The sequence below is a fragment of the Trichechus manatus genome, unplaced genomic scaffold (assembly GCF_000243295.1).
Source record: "Trichechus manatus latirostris isolate Lorelei unplaced genomic scaffold, TriManLat1.0 scaffold00147, whole genome shotgun sequence".
NCBI lineage: Eukaryota > Metazoa > Chordata > Mammalia > Sirenia > Trichechidae > Trichechus > Trichechus manatus.
Window position 1 is genome coordinate 5,103,689 of NW_004444083.1, and position 21,949 is coordinate 5,125,637.

A 21,949-nucleotide genomic window follows, 5' to 3' on the forward strand; every position below is an offset into this window, starting at 1 on the left:
TGTTGAATTCATCCTTCAAGTATTACCCTGAGATGTGGTTTTCATTCTGGAAAACAGAGAACCCAAGAAAGTGAAATGAGTAATTTGAGCCCTAGTCTTTGAAACAAATGTTTTGGAGTCATTCTATTTGACCCTTCCATCTACCCACCTACAGTCTCTGACCTTGGGCAGGTTACTTAAATCACTCTGTGCATAAGCTTCATCCTCTTTAAAGTGCCCATAGTGATCCCTGTCCTGCCTTAGGATTGTTTATATGTATTAAATTTGATAATGTGCATTACTGAACACCGTAAAGAGTTATAAATGCTATGTAGTATTATTAAAATCACGTAAAACATTTCTATTTCCAAAGGCAAGGAAAAAAGAAAAAAAAAAAACAAAAACCAAACCCATTGCTGTCGAGTCGGTTCTGACTCATAGCAACCCTACAGTACAGAGTAGAACTGCCCCATTGCGTTTCCAAGGAGCACCTGGTGGATTTGAACTGCTGACCTTTTGGTTAGCAGCCATAGAACTTAACCACTGTGCCACAGGATGGACATGTCTTTTCAATGACTGTGACTATTGAAACCACTGGATCATAGGCGACGCCTTCCTCCTGGGAGCCTTTGTCAGTGACAAAGCCACTGAGTAGACACAATTCTCAAGTACATCTGGCTGAGTGCTTGGGGGTTCCATGTAGCTCTATGTGTCAATGAGTTTTGCCTCACAAATGTCATGTTTTCTTCCTCCTCCCCAAGACCAGCTTATCAGAAGCCCACTCAAAACCAGAGTAGATGTTCCACAGCACGCTGATCTCACCTTTCTGAAATCTAAACTAACATCCCTAGACTGGTTTCAGAGCTGACTCAATAGGTTATAAGGAAGAAGCACTTCAAGTGACAAAATGCCCAACACATGAAGATGAGACCTAAAGTTACGTTAGAGAAAAAAACAGTAATTTTTTTGAACTTTTAGACAATACTCATATGTTACATTGTAGGAGATATAGTGATTATTGGAGATAGTTATCACAGATTATGTGTCTTTATAATGATCATGTGTTTGTGTGTGTGTGTGTGTGTGGTGAAAATACATAACAACAAAACATGCCAATTCAACAATTTCTAAATGTACAATTCAGTCACATTGATTATATTCTTCAAGTTGTGCGACCATTCTCCCTCTCCTTTTCGAAATTATTCTGCCACCATTAACATAAACTCGCTGCCCCCTAAGCAAAAACTCCCCATTTCCCTCTCCCTCCCACCCCTGGTTGCCACTATTAGTTTTTGGGTTTTATATAATTGCTTATTTCATATAAATGAGATCGTGCAGTATTTGTCCTCTTGCAACTGGCTTATTTTGCTCATCGTGATGTTTTCAAGGTTCATCCATGTTGTGGCATGCATCAGGACTTCATTCCTCCTTATGGCTGAGTAATATTCCATTGTATGTGTATACCACATTTTGTTTATTCATTTGTCTGTTGAGAGACATTTTGGTCGTTTCTACCTTTTGCCTATTGTGGACATTGGTGTACAGGTTTCTGTTTGAGTTCCTGCTTTCACTTCTTCTGGGAATATACCTAGATTTGGGATTTTTGGGTCATATGGTAGTTTGATCATGTGGATTTTGAACTCAACAAATTATTTCTTGGTCCAAGGCAAATTTAATAATGGTTTAATTTCATAGTAATCTAGAAAGCTTCTTCGGAACTTGGTGACTTCCTTAGAAGTATGCAACCCAATCTTTTTGCCCTCGTGACCCAGACTGACAGTTTGGTTTATGCTGTTTTCTTCAAATTGCTGTTAGAAGCTCTGTATTTTACTCTGTTGGATTTTTAATTATTTTGGAAGTATCCTTTATTAATCCAATTTTCAAGTGTATTTTCTAGGAAATGCATTCACATATTTTAATTTACTTATCACGGACAGCAGACAATGTGAAACAAGAATGCAATTGCATTATAAGAAAAGTTCAAGGAAAATGAAACTTACTTCTTAAATCATCAAGTAGAACCACTTCCCTTAATTTTGGAAATATATATAGTGTTCTGTAGTTGATTATTTGCTTTTTAACTTTTCTGTTTTATTTTACTTTGTTCCACCAGAATCATTCAGTATGATCTCTGGTGCATAGGAAGTCAATAAAAAGATAATTTCTTTCCTAAGTCGTATATCCTAATTTGGAAAGCTTAAATACACAATTAAGTTGAATTATTATGTCAATCATCTGCACAGTCAGAAAAAAAGGAGACATAAATGTGAAATAAATAAATTAATAAATGGGATTTGTTATTTCTAAGTTGTTACAGAACTGTAAATCATTAATCTGCAGGATTTCAAAGTATTTGGAAAACTTTGGATACATGTGAAAATTCCTCCTGTCCTCTTTAGTACTATTCAGTTAGCACTTAATAGACAAATGAAAATGAAAACTTCACACAGAGGATCGGAATGCCTTTAACATATCTCCCTCTGGTTTTGCATTGTATTGTGCTGTTTTCTTTCCAGTCAGTTTTTCAACCATGTTGATGTGAACAGTCCTCCTCCCTGGTCGTCTGTATTTCATTCCTTATCATTGCCCTTGTTTTATGCAAACATTCACGGGGCACCATCTATGTAATGAGGCACAAGGATGTGTCTCAGGAACTCTGGGTCCTTGAAGCTCCAGGAGCTGTGAAATGAGACCAAATTAGGAATGAAACACAACCGAAGGCAGGGATGGAAGTTATAAATGGAAGGACTGAAGAACGCAAAGCAGCAGGAGAAACCAGAGATCCGAATTCAATCCAGGCCACAGAAATGGAGAAGTATAAATTGAAGCTTGATCTGGCCTAAGACTCTAGGCGAGCATAGATCAGAGGATTCTGTCTGGGGGCTATAGCAATAGAGAGCAGCTAGCTCAGAGCCCAGGCATCTGCTGAGAAGTCACTTTCAAAATCGATTTAGGAGAAGTACCTGCAGCTTAACCAGGAATGACCTGACTTCCCTGAAGGCTGACCGTGAAGGGAGGGAAAAGATTTGAACCAGGAGAGAGAAGCAAGGCAGAGAAGAGTTGACATGTCTGCCAACATAGGCAGGACTTACCTATATGTCTAGCATTTTACAACTATATGGCATGAAGTGGATTTCTTGTTAGAGAGGAGAAGTGCCAAAATGGACAGGAAGTAAGGCTGTGATCCCAACACCTCTTTATTTCCTGGTATGGTGGGTATGGGACAGAACTTTCTGAATTTAGATAGTCTCTCGGTGAGTGGCAGTTTCCATTGTGGTTTTTGACCCAAACGCTGTCTAACATTCATCCTGTGGTTCCTAATCTACCGTTACATTTCCTTTTCTTCATCTTCCTTATCCTCTGTCTTAGTTATCTAGTGCTGCTATAACAGAAATACCCCAAGTAAATGGCTTTAACAAAGAGAAATTTATTCACTCACGGTTTAGAAGGCTAGAAGTCTTATTTCAGGGTGCCAGCTCCAGGGGAAGGCTTTCTTTCTCTGTCAGTTCTGGGGGAAAGTCTTTGTCATGAATCATCCCCTGGTCTAGGAGTGTCTCAGCGCAGGGACCCCGGGTCCAAAGGACATGCTCTGTCACTGGCATTACTTTCTTGGTGGTATGAAGTCCCTCTCTTTCTTTGCTTTCTTCTCTCTTTTGTATCTCAAAAGAGACTGACTCAATATACAACCTAATCTTGTAGATGGAATCTTGCTTTCATTAACATAACTGCCTCTAATCCTGCCTCATTAACATCATTGAGGTAGGATTTACAACACAAAGGAAAATCATGTCAGATGACAAAATGATGGATAGTCTCACAATACTGGGAATCATGGCCTAGCCAAGTTGACACACGTTTTTTGGGGATACAATTCAATCCGTAACACCCTCTTAAAAATATAGGTATATATATATACATATATATATATATATTTTGTTGTCTGGACTTACCCCTGCCTTCCCTGAGATGCCCAGTGATCTCACAACTGTCCCTTGCTTTCTAAAGTCCATCATTGTAGAACCTCACAAATGGAACAGGAATCATACCCTAAATGACAGCTCTGTTCCAGAATCTTACCAAAAGGAAAAAAAAAAATCCATTTTTCAATTTCTGCAAGGCTGTGTTCTTTGCTAGTTGGAGTGGACAAAGCCTTCAGAGTCTGAGCTGGGTTGAGATACCAGTTCTGCTGCCAAGTTGCTGACCAAGTTTTCTCATCTATAAAATAAAGCAAAGGCAATCTTTTCGAAGGTTGATGAGGATATTCAATGAGAGAAGGTTTTAAATACTTATCATGGTTCTTGCCATGTGATCATGATGGTAGTAATAGAAAAATAATAACTATTATTAGCATTTATGGGATAAATTATAAAAAATGGTTTTTACTGTTGTTGCTACTATTATTAAATGATTTGGTATTACTGTGCTGTTTCCACAAGCAGACATTAGTGAGTGAGTTTTAATATAACAAATATAGCAAATGTGACCCTTAAGAAGGAAATGACAGAAGGAAGGAAGGTGATGTGGGGCTAGCAATGGCTAAGAAACGCCTGGTCTATCCTATACCATAGTGGTATGCCAGCACTTCTAATACGACCTGGTATCTTCTAACAGAGGCAAAATTATAGTATGTGACATTGTCAGCACTGAGAGGCAAAGGTAGATATAAACTCATATTTTGATTTCCAGTGTGATAGGAGAATGATAAGTTGAATGAGTCAAGGTTAGTAGAAAAGTTAGGGTTAGCTGCACTATGTACATTACCTTGGAAAACCAAGCAGATAACTTTGGTTGCTTGATATCTGATATACTTTTAACTTATGAGAGGATGTTGGAATACATTAGTAACACATGCGTTTTGTTGTTGTTGTGTGCCATCAAGTCAATTCTGACTCATAGCAATCCCATATGACAGAGTAGAACTTTTGTATAGGGTTTTCTTGGCTATAATCTTTATGGAAGCAGATCACTGGGTCTTTTTCCTGTGGAGTGGTTGGGTAGGTTCGAACTGCCAGCCTTTCGGGCTTTTAGTACATGAGTTTGCTAAACCTAAATTCCTGCACGCCAAAGATAGGAGTCATTGGCTACGGGAGGTTGTCCTTTAAGACCATTCCAATCTAAATAAACATCAACTGAAAAGATAATAGTCCCTTATTATACTGCTGCACCTTGTATTATGTAGTTTCTGGGTGGCACAAACAGTTAAGCGCTCAAGGTATCTTGGAAGAAGGTCTTGGCAATCCGCTTTCAAAAGGTCACAGCTTTGAAAACCCTATGGAGCGCAGTTCTACTCTGCAACATGTGGGGTCGCCATGAGTCAGAATTAACTCAACAGCGACGGTTGTTTTTTTCCTTGATTTATATTGTATTAGAGCTCTGTAGTTGGAAGTAGAAGGAACATACTCTGACAAGCACAGTCCAGAGAAGTAAACAGAAGGAAGGATGGAAAGACAGGCTCAGAAAAGAACCAGGAATGGAATCAGAGCATCTTGGGAAAGTGGGAAGCAGATGGTCTTGGTGGTTGGAACTAATGGACAGTCTTGTGAGAGTACAGACCCAGAAATGAACAAATTCCAATCTTTTTCTCTATTTTTGCATCACCCCAGTCAAGATTTGGAGCTCTGGAGGGAAGGGTTGAAGGAGCCTTCCTTGGGTCACATACCCTTGACCACAGAAAAGCAGAGCCCTTTGATTGTCAGCCCCAGTAAGGATGTTCCTAGTGTGGGTGGAGAGGGGAGACAAGTGAACCCTCCAAAGAAAATTAAAATGCTAAAAAAAAAAAAGAAAAAAGCAGGATGGGTGCTGGGTAAGCCATAAAGCAACAAAAACCCACCATGTGTATTCAATTTCACGTGGCCCAGGGTAAGAAAAAGAGTTAGCTATCATCATGGGATGGTTTATTGAAAATATAGGATAGATATTGTTAAACTCTTTACATTTGCTTGTGTATATATGTGTGCATATATGTGTACATGTATATGTGTGTACGCACACAAACTGCATTTGACCTGTGAGTGAAAGTTCATTTGTGTGAATGTTAAAGCACTAAAATAGCATCAGAACTTAAGCCAGTGGCAGCTTTCATCACAGACTTTATATACATTAATCTAAAATCCTCAGCAGTTTCTCTGATGCATTCATTCCCCTGGTGTCAAGCAGACTTGTAATTGGGTTGTGATGTATTTGTAATGATATTTATTATTTTCAAGTGTTTCTAAAAAACTAAGTGAGCCATGTAATTTAATTTGATTTAGATCTTGGATATTTTCTACATCTTTCCAAGTACTGGCATTAGACCGAGAAGTAGCCAATTTTTTTTTATTTGCCAGACACCCCCCCCCCCCAAAAAAAAAAAAAGTGTGAATTTTGACGTGTTCATTAGAGAGGGATGGTCAGATTCTAAATTTGCTTAAAAAGAAAATAAGACCCCAGAAGTCTAAATTCAGTTGGAGAGTACATCTTACATCATGAAGCCTATCAAGCTCATTTGTGTCATTGGTTTCCCTAATGAAATTAAGGGTTAACAAAACAGAATATTCTGATTTTTCTAACAATAATGCTTATGTTGAATATAATGGCTAATCATCCCTTCTATTTGAAAGGGCTTTATAGTTTACCAAGCTGAACCTCCTTTATATCACTAAAATGGACTAAGACGTTTAAAGAGTTACTACTGGTTGATGTCTTTTGAGATTTATGTCTGTCTTTGTTACCAAGGGAACCATTTCCAAATTCAGTCTAATCTGAGCTTGCCCAGCTGTACGGTTCTTAACTTCGATTCAGCTAGTGTTTTTCCATTCTCCTGAAACTGTGTGGTTCAAACAGAGAGAAGGTTAAAGGGTCAGCATAATATGGCTTATTTCCTATTCAATCATTTCCTTTTGGGTAGGAAAAGTTCATCTTGCTTTCTGTAGCTCAAACATTTGAGAGGTTGTCCAGTGGAACACTCCCACTGATGAAAGGCTAAATTAAATCTGTCACAAGACCACGGACTGACAGCTATGGCCATGGATCCAGCTGTACTAACTCTCTCCAATCTTCTCATTTGTTCCAAACACGAATCGTGTGGAAGTTGGTTCCATTCCAGTTGCATGAAGTCCAAAGGGTTCTGGGTTAAGTTAAGGTCTAAAGAATCCATGTGTCACTTAGATCTTCTATTTCTTCTAAAGTTTAATCAGTTATCTTGATAACACTGAAATTAGTTAACAGCTGTGTTGTGTCTAATTTGTTTCGGAGATTGCAAGATTGGAATTCCTTTCAGGGTCTTTCTAAAGACCCTATGGATCATCACTGTTAGCTGTTTGCTTGTCTATATGCCAAGATGTGAAAAGATTTTAAACAGTTGGCATGTCATGATGCTCCAGTAGAGCCTACTCGATTGGTCCTAAAGTAAATATCTATTTTTGTTTGTTTCTCTGTGTCATTAACCAGGATGAGTAGTTTTGTAAGCTGAGGAAGGCATTGAGATATAGCATTAATTCTGTTATGAATATTCAAATTAGAAGAAAGATTTAGCTATCTAGAAACAACAGGGAGTGATTGAGAAAGATTGAGGAAGTCCACCTTGCATCATTGCATGTCACAGAAAGAATATAAAACTTCTCAAAGGTAGGGGAGAAAACTCTTTTCATAGTAAGTGTTTCTTGAAAAGATCTGCTTTTCTGAAAAGGAGAACCAAGAGGACTAGTGCAGATCACAAAGCTAGAGTAAACATAAGAGTGAGTAAACCAAGGCTTGGCTCCCTAATTACACTTAAAATTTAGAACCCAAATATGTGGTGCCTAAACACAAGGTAGGAAACCCTGGTGACGTAGTAGTTAAGAGCTATGACTGCTAGCCAAAAGATCAGCAGTTCGAATCCACCAGGCGCTCCTTGGAAACTCTATGGGGCAGTTCTGCTCTATCCTGTAGGATCCATATGAGTCGGAATTGACTCATCAGTAGTGGGTTTGGGTTTTTGTTTTTTTTTAAACACAAGGTATTCACTCTAGAGATTGTTCTTCCTTCCTAGCTCCATCAATCCCTCTTCCCAGATTAGTGCTCAGGGCTCCTATCAACTCCTCAGTACTGATAAAGCATGCCACATATGTGGTTAAAACTACAAAAAGAAATTCTAAGTATCTCTAATTTTGATTGTACTTCTGGTAAGTCTATTTGCAAAGCTGATAAATTTAATCCTAAACTAATACTAAATGAATGTCTAAATTGAATCCCTTTTTTTTGATCTGGCAGTATAAATACATGAAAAATAGTTTCTAGGCTATTTCTTAAAGAAAAGAGACTTTCCAAGTCACTTCATTTGCCCTCTTTTAGGTAGATTAGGTAGATTGCCTTCTTATGGGGAATAGAGCAGACTGATATGATTCAGGAGATTCATGGAGGAGAAGCTGCCTTTTTATATTTCAGTGACTTTGTTATTACCTCTTTTGCCTCCACTAGAACCATTAGCTCTCAGGTTTCTTAAAAAGAAAATTTAGATAATAAATATAAATACATTTATCACCGTTCCTGGTACATGAGGCAATTGATGGAGTTTGCTAGGTTGGTTGCTTTGACTTGGTTTTGGTATATTTTAGGGGGTAAAACATTTTGGGTAAATTTCGATTGTTTTCAAATAAATAAAAATCTGAACGACGTCTCGAAATTTGTTTAGCACTTTCACATTCTCTACCTCCTTGATCCTTCTAACAACACTATTATAAGCAGGAAGTAGCCTTTTAGCCCATTTACCTCAGCATCTCAGAGTCAGCCACTACCTGTCAGCGGAGGCTGGCCTGTTGCTTCGATGCTGAACAGGCTTCAGCAGAGCTTACAAACTAAGATGGACTAGGAAGAAAGGCCTGACAATCTGCTTCTAAAATTCAGCCCGTGAAAGCCCTATGGATCACAATGGTCTGATCTCATGGTGCATGGAGTCACCATGAGTCAAGGTGGACTGGATGGCAGCTAACAACAACCTCAACGTTAGCCAAGTCTCAGAGGGCATTCATGACGCATCCAAATCACATAACCCTTTGCCATCAAGTCGGTTATGACTCATAGTGACCATACAGGACCGATTAGGACTGTCTCATAGGGTTTCCAAGTCTGTAATCTTTACAGAAGCGTATTGCCACATCTTTCTCCAATGGAGTGGCTGGTGAGTTCAAACCACTGACCTTTCGATTAGTAGCCGAATCCTTAACTGCTGCACCACCAGGGCTCCCCAAATCCCATTGCTAGTAGGTAAAAGAAGGTCCCTGGTTGACTTAAGTGGTTTGGAATCAGCTACCAACCTGAAGTTTGGTGGTTCGAAACCACCCAGTGGCACCACCTAAAAAGGCCTGGCAAACTACTTCCTTAAAGGGTGTAACTGAGCAAACCCTGTTGAGCGGTTCTACTCTGCAACACATGGGGCTGCCATGAGTGTGAATCCACCCAACTGCAACAGGTTTGGTTTTAGTTTTGTCAGTAAAAGACCCTGAACTTCCAACTAAATATTCTGATTTCTAACTATTTGTGGTAGGGATTGATGCACACAGGTGTTTAAGTAACCTACCAGATGTTTGTGGTTGCCTACACGGCTGAACATAACTTAGTTCATGAATAACTCATTGTACTTCCCTTTTTTGCTAGCATTAGCTTCTAGAACCACACGCTGTTCTGTAATTAGTTTTCTGGTCTTCTTTCCCCAGTGTTCTGTGTTTATTTATTTATTTATTTTAGATTACTTGAAGCTGTTGGTAGTTGAACTTCTCTGTGAAGTCCTAGCTGTGATTTTCTAAGCTCCCTCTCTGGTGAACTTTCAAGGGTAAATGATTTGAAAATAAAATAACTCCCAAGTGTTTCTCTGGAGACATAAGAGTTTTGGAAAGCCATGTTGATTTTTTTGCCATTATGAATGGTTTACATTAGCAATACACGTTCATTAGAGAAAATTCGGGAAATACAGAGAAGTTAAAATAACAAAATACTAATTATCCCACCACCCAAATACAATAACTGATAATATTTGGATATAGATATCTAATCTTCTTTTCTTTTAGTTTTTAAATCTTGTGCAGTTATCCTAGATATGCAATGTTTATTCCCACTTTAACATTAATACAAAAGCAATTTTGCTTGTTATTACAAACATCAAAAAACTCATTTTTAATGTGTATGTAATGTTTTCTAGGATGAACTGTGCCATAATTTCCTAATCATTCCTTATCTTTGATGATTTCTTTTTTCAATTTTTTATCTGGTCTTGCCCTTCAGCCATTACTACCCCTTAGAGATTTAGGTATTCTGGATTCAAACTCTAATGTTATAATATGGTCAAGATGTGATTCTGAACTTCCTTCCTTCTGAGGTAGTGCCTTTCTTTGTCTTTACTCTTGGAGCAATGCTTGCCATCTTGATCGTGGTCCCAGCCTACTCATGTTTTCCATGAGAAAGCCAAGCATATGCAAAATGTTGTGTGTTAACTTACTTTACTGGAGAATTGAAGAGTTTGCAAGGAGAAATCATAGCATTTATGACACAGTTATTCACTGATTTACTGTTCTATTTTCATTATTCTTCCAAAAGCTCATCACAGCATTAAACCTCTCTCCAGTATACAAAGTTCTCTGAAAAAGTATGGAGTACTTTTTTTATATAATTTATTTTTTTGTTTTGTTGAGAATATACACAGCAAAACACATACCAATTCAGCAATTTCTACGTGTACAATTCAGTGACATTGATTACATTCTTTAAGTTGTACAACCATTCTCACCTCCTTTCTGAGTTGTTCCTCCCCAATTAAAATAAACTCACTGCTCCCTAAGTTTCCTATCTGATCTTTCGAGTTGCTGTTGTCAGATTGATCCCATTTAGGTAGATCTTAAAAGAGCACAATGCTCAAGGCAGACATTCTTTTCTAGTTAAGCTAAACTACTTTTTGATTTTAGTCCAGGTACAAAAATTGGTCTCTGTTCACCTGGAGCAACAGAGGAAAAAGGAGAGTCAGAAATAGGAGGAGGAAATGGATTGCATGGCTAATGTGTCCATGAACATCTGCCTCCTTTGCCACGAGACCAGAAGAACTAGATGGTGCCTGGCTACTGTTACTGAAATTTCGATCAAAATTTCTATAGAAGAATCCCAATCAAAAGGGGGGAAATGCAGAACAGAATTTCATTTCTCATGGAATACAGGCTTTCTGGAGCCATGGAGGTTGGATGAACCCCTGAAACTATTGCGCTGAGATAATCTTTAAACCTTAAACCAAAAATAGACCATTTTTTTAAACAGGCTCATTGGTCCCTTCACTTGTGGAATGTAGCCTCCAGCAGCCTGCCTTTCTTATCCCTCTTAGATTAAGATGAATGTGTTTTCTCCATCTTGTCACAAAGATAATGCTGCAAAAATATCCTTTTATGTAAATCTTGAATTATATGTCTGATTGTTTCTTTAAGATAGATTCCCAGAAAAGGGACTCCTGGCGGAAAAAAAGCTATAAACTTATTTATTCAACAAATACAAATACTCAGTGAATACCTACTGTTTGTTTTTGGTACATATTAACTGTACAAAGAGGTGATTTAAATCCATTACTAGTGAAAACTTAAAACTCACAGCCTTTATCTGTTTGACACTTATGTAATGAGTACTATAGGTATGGTACTGTTCTAAGGGCTGCACAAATACTACCTCATTTAATCCTATGAGGTAGGTCCTACTAAGGCGTTTATGCCTCAGTTTCCCCATGTGTACAATAGAGATTTTAATTAACATGCCCAACATTTCATATTTCATAGTGGCAATGACAGAACTTGCTATAATCTCTGTTGCATATTAACCCAGAGAATCTGTAATCTGTAATTACTCCATCCCTTGGACTTTGGACTTTCCTAAAACAAGGCTGGGTAGTCTAGGCTACTCCATAGTTAGACTGTACTTATAATCTGGAGGAAGGTCTAGATTGGTGATTTAATCATTTACTTTTTCAGTGCTGCATACTTCAAATTCTTATTTCTTCCATGTCATTTCTTCACCCATTTGATCTTGAATTATATTATGAAAATAACACAAAGCTTTGTAGAGGAACATCGTATACTTGAAATTAGAATCTTTAGTTTGGGCAAGGACATGTGCTTGCTTTAGACCAATTAAACATTCTTGGTAACCCTGGCTATTACCAAGATGGCAGGTTCACCACTCCAGGGCTTAGCTATTGTGTTGGGCTTCCATGAGAAGTTGTGGAATAAGCAGAAGAGGAGAAAGCATTTGTTTTTGTGACAGGAGCCCATTCTTCTGCTGTGAAGTTGACTTGGAGGAGAGCTGTGAATTTGGGGAACTAAACCAACAAATCTCTTAATACTGTATAAAACGAATAGGGCCTATTACCACCGTGGTGCAACACCACCGCTACTGCATAATAGCAAGTACTGGTGGGTGCCTTTTCCCATGCTTGGAGTGATTTTAGAATAGCTAATGAAATTCATTACTCATTTGAAAAAGAGTAAGAGTAAAAAGCACTATAAAAATTCAGTCCAATTCAGGGTAGTCTTGGCACATGCCTCATCCCAGTTGGTGCATTTCCAAAAGCAACAGACACATTAAATTCAGGAGGGACAACCCAGCCATTGTTAAAGCTATAAATCAATGCTGCTCAGTTCCCAGTTTCACTCAACATCTCTGCAAGGAGCAGTAGTGAGAAATTAACGGATCCCACCATCCTTGCATACATTTGTCTCTTTGTCTGAAACGGTGAGCAGACAACTCCCTTGCTCCAGAGAGAACTACTGGTTGTATAACCTGGATTATCCCATTTACAGATACAAAAAGCATTAGTGGCAAGTTTTGCCAAATCCTAGGCTCTTGGTGCTATGGTATACATCATTGGTATTTTTATTTTTAAACACATCCACAAAATTATGAAACATTGGCTATCTTCAAAGTGACACCTTGATGAACAAATTCCCTGGAACAATAGAAATTAATTAATATATTCCCCCAAAGGCACAATAGTAATAAATTATATGAAGCAGATCTGCAAGGTTTTGCAGCCTTATGTCAAGATGACTCCAGTGTGACATTTTAAACAAGAAAGACCTAATAAGTGTCATTCATTAATTGAGTCAGAACGTCATAGCCTGATAGGAAAACATAAAAATATGCCTTCCAACAGATGTTGGCAGGTTACGCCTTTTATCGAGTATATCGAGTAGAGTTTAGGATTTAGTTTCTCTGTGGTTCTATTAATAACCTATGACTTGTGAGCTCTGATTAGCGTATTGTACTGATTTTGATGGAATTAATTTTAGGTAGTTTTGAACCCCAATAAAAGATCTTCTTTAAAGGTCTGCTTGTCCCCTGCTTGTTTATTGATGTCCAAGTTTGGGATAAATGAGAGATAAAATTAAAAAGATGGTGAGGACCAGATTGTAGAAGGTGCCTTACAACATCATTATGTCAGTTTGCCTTTATATCTATAAATTGAAACACACAGTAAATCTGCACTCTGATGCTCATACTCATGTCCGTGTGAGGAAGGGGTGGGGAGGGAATAGTGTTAATAGCCACATCATGGGCTGTTACTACAAGTATTGAAGGGTATCATACACTTAAAAGTGAAGAAGCTTTATGAGGGAAAGAGACGTAAACAACCCAATCTGTGGCAGAGATAAGAGCTTCCTGACAGGGTTTTACTGAGCATTTTATTTGCTGCATGCCACACATACAGTTACAATAATAGAAGAAATTTTTTGTTTTTTGTTTTTTCAGAATAAGCCAGCGGTTTCAGACTCAATGACTTTTGGAGGCAGGTTGGTAACATAAACATGTGACTTTGTAGGGTATGTGGTAATAGATAAGTATGACTAAAGCCTGTAGTTGGACAGGAATCCTGGTGGCCCAGTGGTTAAGGGCTTGGCTGCTAAGTTCAAATCCACCAGCTGCTCCTTGGAAGTCCGATGGGGCAGTTCTGCTCTGTTCTGTAGGGTTGCTATGAGTTGGAATCGACTCAGTGGTGACAGGTTTTGGTTAGTGGACTAGTTTGAAGTTCTACTACTTAAAGACTTTCAATTCCAATTAAAAATAAAATAAACTAGACGTTCTAGCAAAAACCAAACACATCTCACGCCTGCATTTGCCTCTTGAGCTAACAATTTGTGCTCTGTCTGGGAAACAGGGAAGTGGAACTTAAATCTATGCAGAGTAATAGCTTCAAAAGGCAGGGATTCTCCTGCTGTATTCAAGAGCTATTTGTGTCAAGGACTTTTGACCCCACTGGTCATTTTTAGACTTCAGAAGCATGAAAAGTAGCTCTGCATTACAGAAAGCTCACACTCTACACCTTTACGTCTTGAAGTGTGGTTTCTGTACTGGCAGCATTATCACTATCTGAGAGCTTACAGAAATGCAGAGTCTAGGGCCCCAGCCCAGGCCTATTGAGTCAAGTGATTCCTTTGCACACTAAAGTTTGATAAATACTGTGCTCATTAAATATTGTCTGTTTTTCTTTTTTAAAAGACAGGGATTCTAGAAGGACAGTTTTGGTTTTGTTTGGTTTTAATTATCAAAGTCATGGCATAGTGCATCTGTATCTTCTACCTCAAAATATTGAGTGCCTCACAGCTCCTTCACTAAGTAGATTATGCTGGGAAATTAAATTTATTCTTTCTGTCTCTATTTCCTTAGCTCTGAAATGAACTAATGCAGTTGGTTTGTCAAATAAAATATAGAACTCACAGTTAAATTTGAGTTTCAGATAAACAACAAATCACTTTTTAGTATAAGTATATCCCAACTATTGCATGGGATCCTGTATTTTTATTGGCTAAATCTAGCAATCCTCCTTCCAAAGAAAATATTCACCTTACCTTGTCCTTAGTTTATTACTTAAGTATTTGTACAATGGGCTTTATTTATTTATTTATTTTAATGCAGAAAGTGTATGGAGATCCTTGTTCTTGTCCCAGTGTATTCACATTTTGTTCTGTTTTGTTTTTTATATTTGGAAAATCATCAAAAGAAACATTGACTGCTACTTTGAGGAGCCCATTAGCAATTATTAAAATGTCAGTGAAAGTTGGGTTCTTACCTTCCAAGAAGGCCTGGAAATCAAAGCTAAATCTGCATTTTTTGGAGTGCTGAGGCCTGGCAAGGGGTGAGGCTGGTGGGAAGCATCTGTTGTTGCCATTTATATAAAACAAAACAAAACCTATATATATATATATATACATATATATTTATATTTATATATATGTGTATATGTGTATATATATGTGTATATATATATATATATAGAGAGAGAGAGAGATATGTAAAACAAAATATATATATATGTTTTGTTTTACATAAACGGTGCCCTGGTGGTGCAATGGTTAAGAGCTATGGCTGCTAGCCAAAAAGTCGGCAGTTGAAATCCACCAGCTGCTCTTTAAAAACCCTATGGGGCAGTTCTACTCTGTCCTGTAGGGTTGCTATGAGTTGGAATTGACTCGACGGCAGCATCCATGTTTTTATGGTAACTGCTCTAGTTGCCAGTAGCCCACAATTAACCCAGAGAGCCATCACTTTTTATTTAGGTTGCTTAAATGCTTCATCAAAGGGCTAAGGAACTCAGAATGTGTCTTCTGTTTTCTATTTCTTAAGGTTTTATTCTTTATTTGGGTATCCATTTTTTCTCAATTTGTGAATTCTGTACAGTTTGGAACACACATCAACCCTATCATGAAACAATCATACCTTATCCCACTGGCATTTATTTCTTTGGCTCCGTGGCTAGCTTCTTTGAGAGGGGGTGCTTTTGCTTGTGACTCCAGAATTTTAATGCACTGTGTTATCTGGCTACTTTTCCAGACTCTTCTCCATTTTCACCACACTAAATCCATAATAGTTGTGTTGTGCACTTCTATTAAAGAATTATCCAGCTTCTGTCTGTAGCAGCAAGGAGGCTAAGAGCCAAGTAATTAATCCTGACACAGGATCCATGCTTCAGTGACACCTAAGACAGTCTGTGGTACTTGGGTTGCTAGCAGGGTGCCAATATTTTAAAATTGATCCTAGTAAAACTCAGAGGGAAGAGTCTAATCCAGCAAAAATAATTACCATCATAGCACTATAACAGGTAAGCAGAAGGCCTTTCTTCAAGTTGACAAAGATAATGCCCACATAGGAAAGTGATGGACTTGGTTGCCATAAGCCTTGGTAGCTCAGTGCGAATGGCTTAAATTAGTGAGAGAAATGTCAAGTATTTCAGGATCTTCTTCTATTATTTCATATCTGGAAGTAATAGTTACGTGGCTTTACCCTAAAGACTTCACAGCTCTGTGACTCCACTGGAAGGATCATGCAATGCCAAAGCCTGGGTGATGCTAAGAAATGAAATCCAACTTGGCATTGAGAAGACCTGAGACTATATAAGCAAGTGATTATATTTTCTTTTTCTACAGCAGGAAAAGCCTAGGCTTCTTGAGCCTTTGAATTATGAAACTGTCATTGAAGAACTTGAGAAGACCTATGGGAATGATCCTCTTCGAGAGCTCCTGTTCTTCCCCAATGACGACTTTTCAGTAAGTGTCCTCTTCTCAGACCGTCTAAGTTCAGGAGGGCCCCAGGGGTGTTTGAAGATCCTTCATAATTGAGTCACTGTCTTTGCACGTAGTTTAACTGCTTCCGAAGTGAGTGTCCTCATCAGCAATAGAAAGTATCTAAGGACCTCCTAACATTGGATGGGTCAGAGGCTCAGTGACTCAGTGACCACTTGGGACAGGAGTGGCAGAGGGTGCTGTTTGGTTGCAGCTGGTACTCACGCCCCAGGCAGCGGGTAGATTTTACCTGGGTAAAATTTTACCTGGGTCCCTGGGTGGTACAAATGGTTTTCGCTCATCTGCTAACAAAAAGGTTGGCAATTTGGACCCACCCAGTGGCACTGTAGAAGAAAGTCATGGCGATCTGCTTTCGTAAAGATTACAGCCAAGAAAATCCTATGGAGCACATTTCTACTCTGTAACACATGGGGTCTCCATGAGATGGAATTGACTTGACTCACAGCACTCTCTCTCGCAGGCCATTTCTAACTGAAAGCTTCCAAGCAATTGGAACCAACCGACACCAAATGTGGGGATCTATTGGCACAAAAGATGCAAATTCTTAAAAGTCACCCTTAATGGTCCTTTTATAAGGAGATGTTGACTTTTGATGGGGCAAATATAGACGGGCAAACACATCTTCATAGAGGGATTTATGATCTTAGACATGTACCCTTTAGGACAGTGCTTATCACCACATAGAATGCCTCTGAGGGTGGCAGAAGGACTGAATAAAAAGGAAACTAGTTTTGGAAACACACAGTAAAGCTATGGACGGTGAGCATCCACATGTTCCAGACACTCAATACTGTTATTTGTGGTCATTGCAAATATGTTTAAATTGCGAATATCTAACTATGTAAAGAGAGATCTCAGTGGACAACTGGTAACCTTTTCTGGTTTTGTCCTAAAAGAGAGGTGGTCTCAGATGTCACAAACATCAACATCTAAAGCAGGTGAAAAGGCAACTCGAGGGTAACCCTGTGAAACAGCCCTTGTCCACTAAAGCTTCTGAAGGGGAGCAGGGCCTCAGCAGCTGCACTTCCATCCTGAACAGCCTCAAACCTTGGTTCCCCTCTTACCTTTGGGGAAGATTTGGCTTCAGAATTCTAAATGGTTATTTTTTTCACCTTCCTCCATGGAGTAATTAAAGAGGAGGTAGAGGAACATTAGTGTTTTTCTGTTCCAAGTATGCAAAATGGTTGAAGAAGGAAGAAAAATCTGTACGTAGGAAAAGAGAACCTCTTCTATTCTGTTTTGTTTTGCTTTCTCTTTTTTCTTTTTTAAATGGCTCCCACTTTAGTGTTTGGCCCATTTTGAGAGAGGCTCATTTCATGCAGAAACCTCATTTCCTTGGTTGGATCAGGCCACCAGGGCTTGAACTACGAGCACAAAGTTGAACCACATTTTTTTTTTTTTAATTCCGCTGAAGGTAAGCCTTGACGAGCAGCCTGTTTATGTCAAATATCACAAACAAGCTTAAAATTTGAAGTGTCGTTTCTTCTAGTGCTATCATGTAGAAATATGTCTAAGACTACTTGAAGGGTCACTAGCTCAACAAGAGAGTGGAGGAGTCTGGGTGGAATGTAACATTTGCACTGAATTTGAATTCATGTGTTGGCATCTTTCAATTTTCATTTAAGTTAGGGATTGTCCCTGATTCTTGTTTGACTTTGACATCTTTAGTGGCATAATTCTTGTTGTTAGTTGCCGTCCAATTGGCTCCAACTCATGGTGACCTAATGTACAACAGAATGAAACATTGCCCAGTCCTGCACCATCTTCATGATCATTAGTATGTTTGAGTTCATTGTTGTGGCTATTGTGGTGCCTTCCAACCTTAGGGGCTCACCTTCCAGCACTATATCGGACAGTATTGTGTTGTGATCTATTGGGTTTTCATTGACTAATTTTTGGAATTAGATGGCTAAGCCTTTCTTCCTAGTCTGTCTTACTCTGGAAGCTCCACTGAAACCTGCCCACCATGGGTGACACTGCTGGTATTTGAAATACCAGTGGCATAGCTTCTAGCATCAGAGCAAATATAAGCCACCACAGTATGACAAACCGATGGTGGTGTAAACAGAACATGTAATAACATAACATTTATTTTACCCACATGAACATTCCGGTAAATACACAGAACTCTATTATCCATCTGCTTAGAACCCTCTGTGGCTCCCCACTGCCTTCAGAATAAAGTACAAATATCTTAGCATGGCTCAAGGACTTCTCCAGGATCCGGTGCTTGGCTGCTTCTCTGGTCCCATCTCTCAAGGCTGTCTTCCCTCCCACCACGACCCCACTCCCACCCCACACAGTCACCCTCATCCCCAACTGGGATAAAATACTTGCATAATTCTGAGTATGTCATTCTATAACACATGTGTAAGTATTACCTTCCTTTAGTCATTTAATAAATATGAATATATAATTCTGCATGGTAACATTATTCTAGACATGGGGAGATAGCAGAAATTACCTTGTTCTAATGAAGTTTACCTTTTTCTGGGAGGAGTCAGGCAGAAAATAAGTAAATGAATTAGTTACCAAGATAATGCAGAAAAAGATCAGCTCTATGAGGAAAATAAAACAGGGAGGTGTGATAGAGACTTAAGAGGGGAAGAACTAATTTGGACTATGTTATGGTTTGAATTGTGTCCCCCAAAAATATATATTGTAAATCCTAACTCCTGGTCATAATCCCATTTGGGAGTGGGTTGTCTTTATGTTAATGAGGCAGTATTTGGGTAGGGTGTGTCTTGAGTCAGTCTCTTTTGAGATATAAAAAGAGCAGATTAGGCATAGAGATGCAAGCAGAGATGAGGGAAGGTAGGAGCCAAGGAATAGAAGCTGAAGAGACAGAGACCTTTTCCCAGAGTTGACAGAGAGAGAAGACTTCCCCTAGAGCCGGCTCCCTGGTTTAAGACTTCTAGCCTCCTAACTGAGTGAAAATAAATTTCTATTTGTTAAAGCCACCCACTTGTGGTATTTCTGTTATAGCAGTGTGTCTTAGTCATCTAGTGCTGCTATAACAAATACCACAAGTGGGTGGCTTTAACAAAGAGAAGTTTATTCTCTTACAGTCTAGTAGGCTACAAGTCCAAATTCAGGGCATCAGCTCCAGGAGAAGGCCCTCTCTCTCTTTTGCCTCTGGTGGAAGGTCCTTGTGATGCTTCAGTCTTCCCTTGGTCTGGGAGCATCCCAGTGCAGGAACCTCAGGTCCAAAGGATGCACTCTGCTCCTGGAACTGCTTTCTAGGTGGTATGAGGTTCCCATGTGTCTCTGCTCACTTCTCTCTTTTATATCTCAAAAGAGATTGGCTTAAGACACTATCCAATCTTGTATACCTCATCAGTATAACTGCCACTAATCCATCTTATTAGATCATAGTGACTGAATTTACAAAACATAAGGAGATCACATCAGATCACAAAATGGTACACAGTTACACAATACTGGGAATCATGACTCAGCCAAGTTGACAGATATTTTTGGGGGACACAATTCAATCCCTGACACAGCATTAGAGAACTAAGACAGAGTTGGTGGTCAAGACAGCACCTAGGATGAAGTGACATGGACCTGGGTCCTAGTTTCCCAAGGAGAACCAGCCATGCTGAAAGCTGGGGATGGAGTGTTTCAGGTGGAAGGAATGAATAGATGGTACAAAGGTCCTGGAGCAGCTCTGAGATTGAAGATGGGTGTGAGACTTGAAGAGAGAGTCGTCAGGGATGAGGTTGGGCAAGGACCAAGATAAGGCATTTGCATCTTATTCTAAATACAAGTGAGAAGTCAAGTGTTTCAAGAAAGGGAACAAGTGGTCTGTGAATATTATTATTAAAACGGCTTGGGAGCAGTGTCTGATCTCTTCCAGCCCCACAAGGGGGAAAGAACTAGGATCAACAGCCCAAGGCTGATTCCTATGAGGCAGGAGTCAGAACATGCCTCTTGTCTCCACCATCTTTACCAGTTCTGACACCAACTGTCCCTCCCGCAGCACTCTCTACTAGGTTCAAAAATTCATTGCAGTGGCCACACAGGGCTCACAAACTATACTCAAAATTATGGGGTTTATTAGGGAAATAATAGTTACATTTCAGGCTCAGGAACATTCAGGATACAGGTCTTCCATCAGGACAGCCTCTTTTCAGCTGTGCTCGCAGGCACACCTCTCCTAGCCCTAGGCCTCTCCCCAGAGGCACTCAGCTTTCTCTCTCCGTGGGCTAGGAAGTCCACCACTCCATCTCCTGCTGCTGAGTCTCTGCTGCCACCGCTTCTCACCGTCGTCAGGGTTACAGCTTGTTCTCTGTCTGTCTGTCTGTCTCTCTCTCTCTCAGTCTCTGTCTCCTGCTTCCAGGAGCTTCTCAGTGCGGGGATCCCTGGTCCGGGCTGTTCTTCTTTGGTGGTGGTAGGATCCTCCTCTCTGCTCCAGAGTTGGCTCTCTTTTAAGGCAAAACTGACCAATCCCCTTGGTAGGGTACAATTACCCTATTGCACAGTCCCGCCCAGTCACCTGGGTGGGAGTTACAAGACCATGGCTAGAAAGGCTACACACAAAAGTAATCAATCACATTGCAGTTATTAAAGTTCATATGGTCTCTGTGTGGAGAATGTATTTTGCAGAGGGTAGAAGAAGCTCAGAAGCCAGCTGGAAGAGTAGCTCCCACTTAGTATAGCCTCAAGAACTATTTGATGTCAGCTAGTCCCTATTAGAAAGCAGTGGTGGTTCAGTGGTAGAATTCTCACCTTGCATGTGAAGACCTAACTTCAGTTCCTGGCCAATAAACCTCATGCACAGCCACCACCCATCTGTCAGTGGAGGCTTGTGTGTTACTATGATGCTGAACAAGTTTCAGTGGAAATTCCAGCCTAAGACAGACTAAGAAAAAAGACCTGGTAATCTACTTCCAAAAATCAGTCAATTAAAACCCTGTAGATCACAATGGTCCAGCCCGCGACCTATCATGAGGACAGCACAGGACTGGGCAGAGTTTCTTTTCATTGTGCAAGTGTATGGGCTCACCAGGAGCTGGGGTCTGACTTGACAGCAGCTAACAAAAACAGCAATCCCCATTTTCAGAAAGTGTCATATCCTACAAGAGGCTAAACTTTAATTGGCGTTAAGGAACTCAACTGATGAACAAAAACATAGTATTGAATATTATTACCTTACAAGATTACAAGTTTTTGAATAATATTAATATAAATTGTTCTCCCTATGGCTCATGGGTGGCCTGTTGTTGGGTGTGTCAAGAATGAAATTAAATAGTTTTTTTAAAAAGAAAGATATTTTGTGACGTGAAAATATGAAATTCAAATTTCAGTATCCATAATTACAGTGTTACTGGAACACAGTGGCACCTGTAGATTTACCTATTGTCAATGACTGTGTTCATGCTACAGTGACAGAGTAGTTGCCACAGGGG

General features: G+C 39.4%; 1 protein-coding gene across 8 annotated transcripts in view; it reads left to right on the forward strand.

Moving 5' to 3' along the window:
• The window catches only part of DOCK10 (dedicator of cytokinesis 10), a 301,945-nt gene that overhangs the window by 108,133 nt on the left and 171,863 nt on the right, over positions 1–21,949 (forward strand). For all 8 annotated transcript variants that reach the window (XR_002825555.1, XM_023740106.1, XM_023740109.1 and 5 more), the window contains exon 2: positions 16,383–16,502. Coding sequence is in view for 7 of the 8 variants with exons in the window: in XM_023740106.1 (XP_023595874.1) it covers positions 16,383–16,502 (120 nt within the window). In the remaining variant the exon portion in view is untranslated. The remainder of the gene's footprint in view (positions 1–16,382; positions 16,503–21,949) is intronic.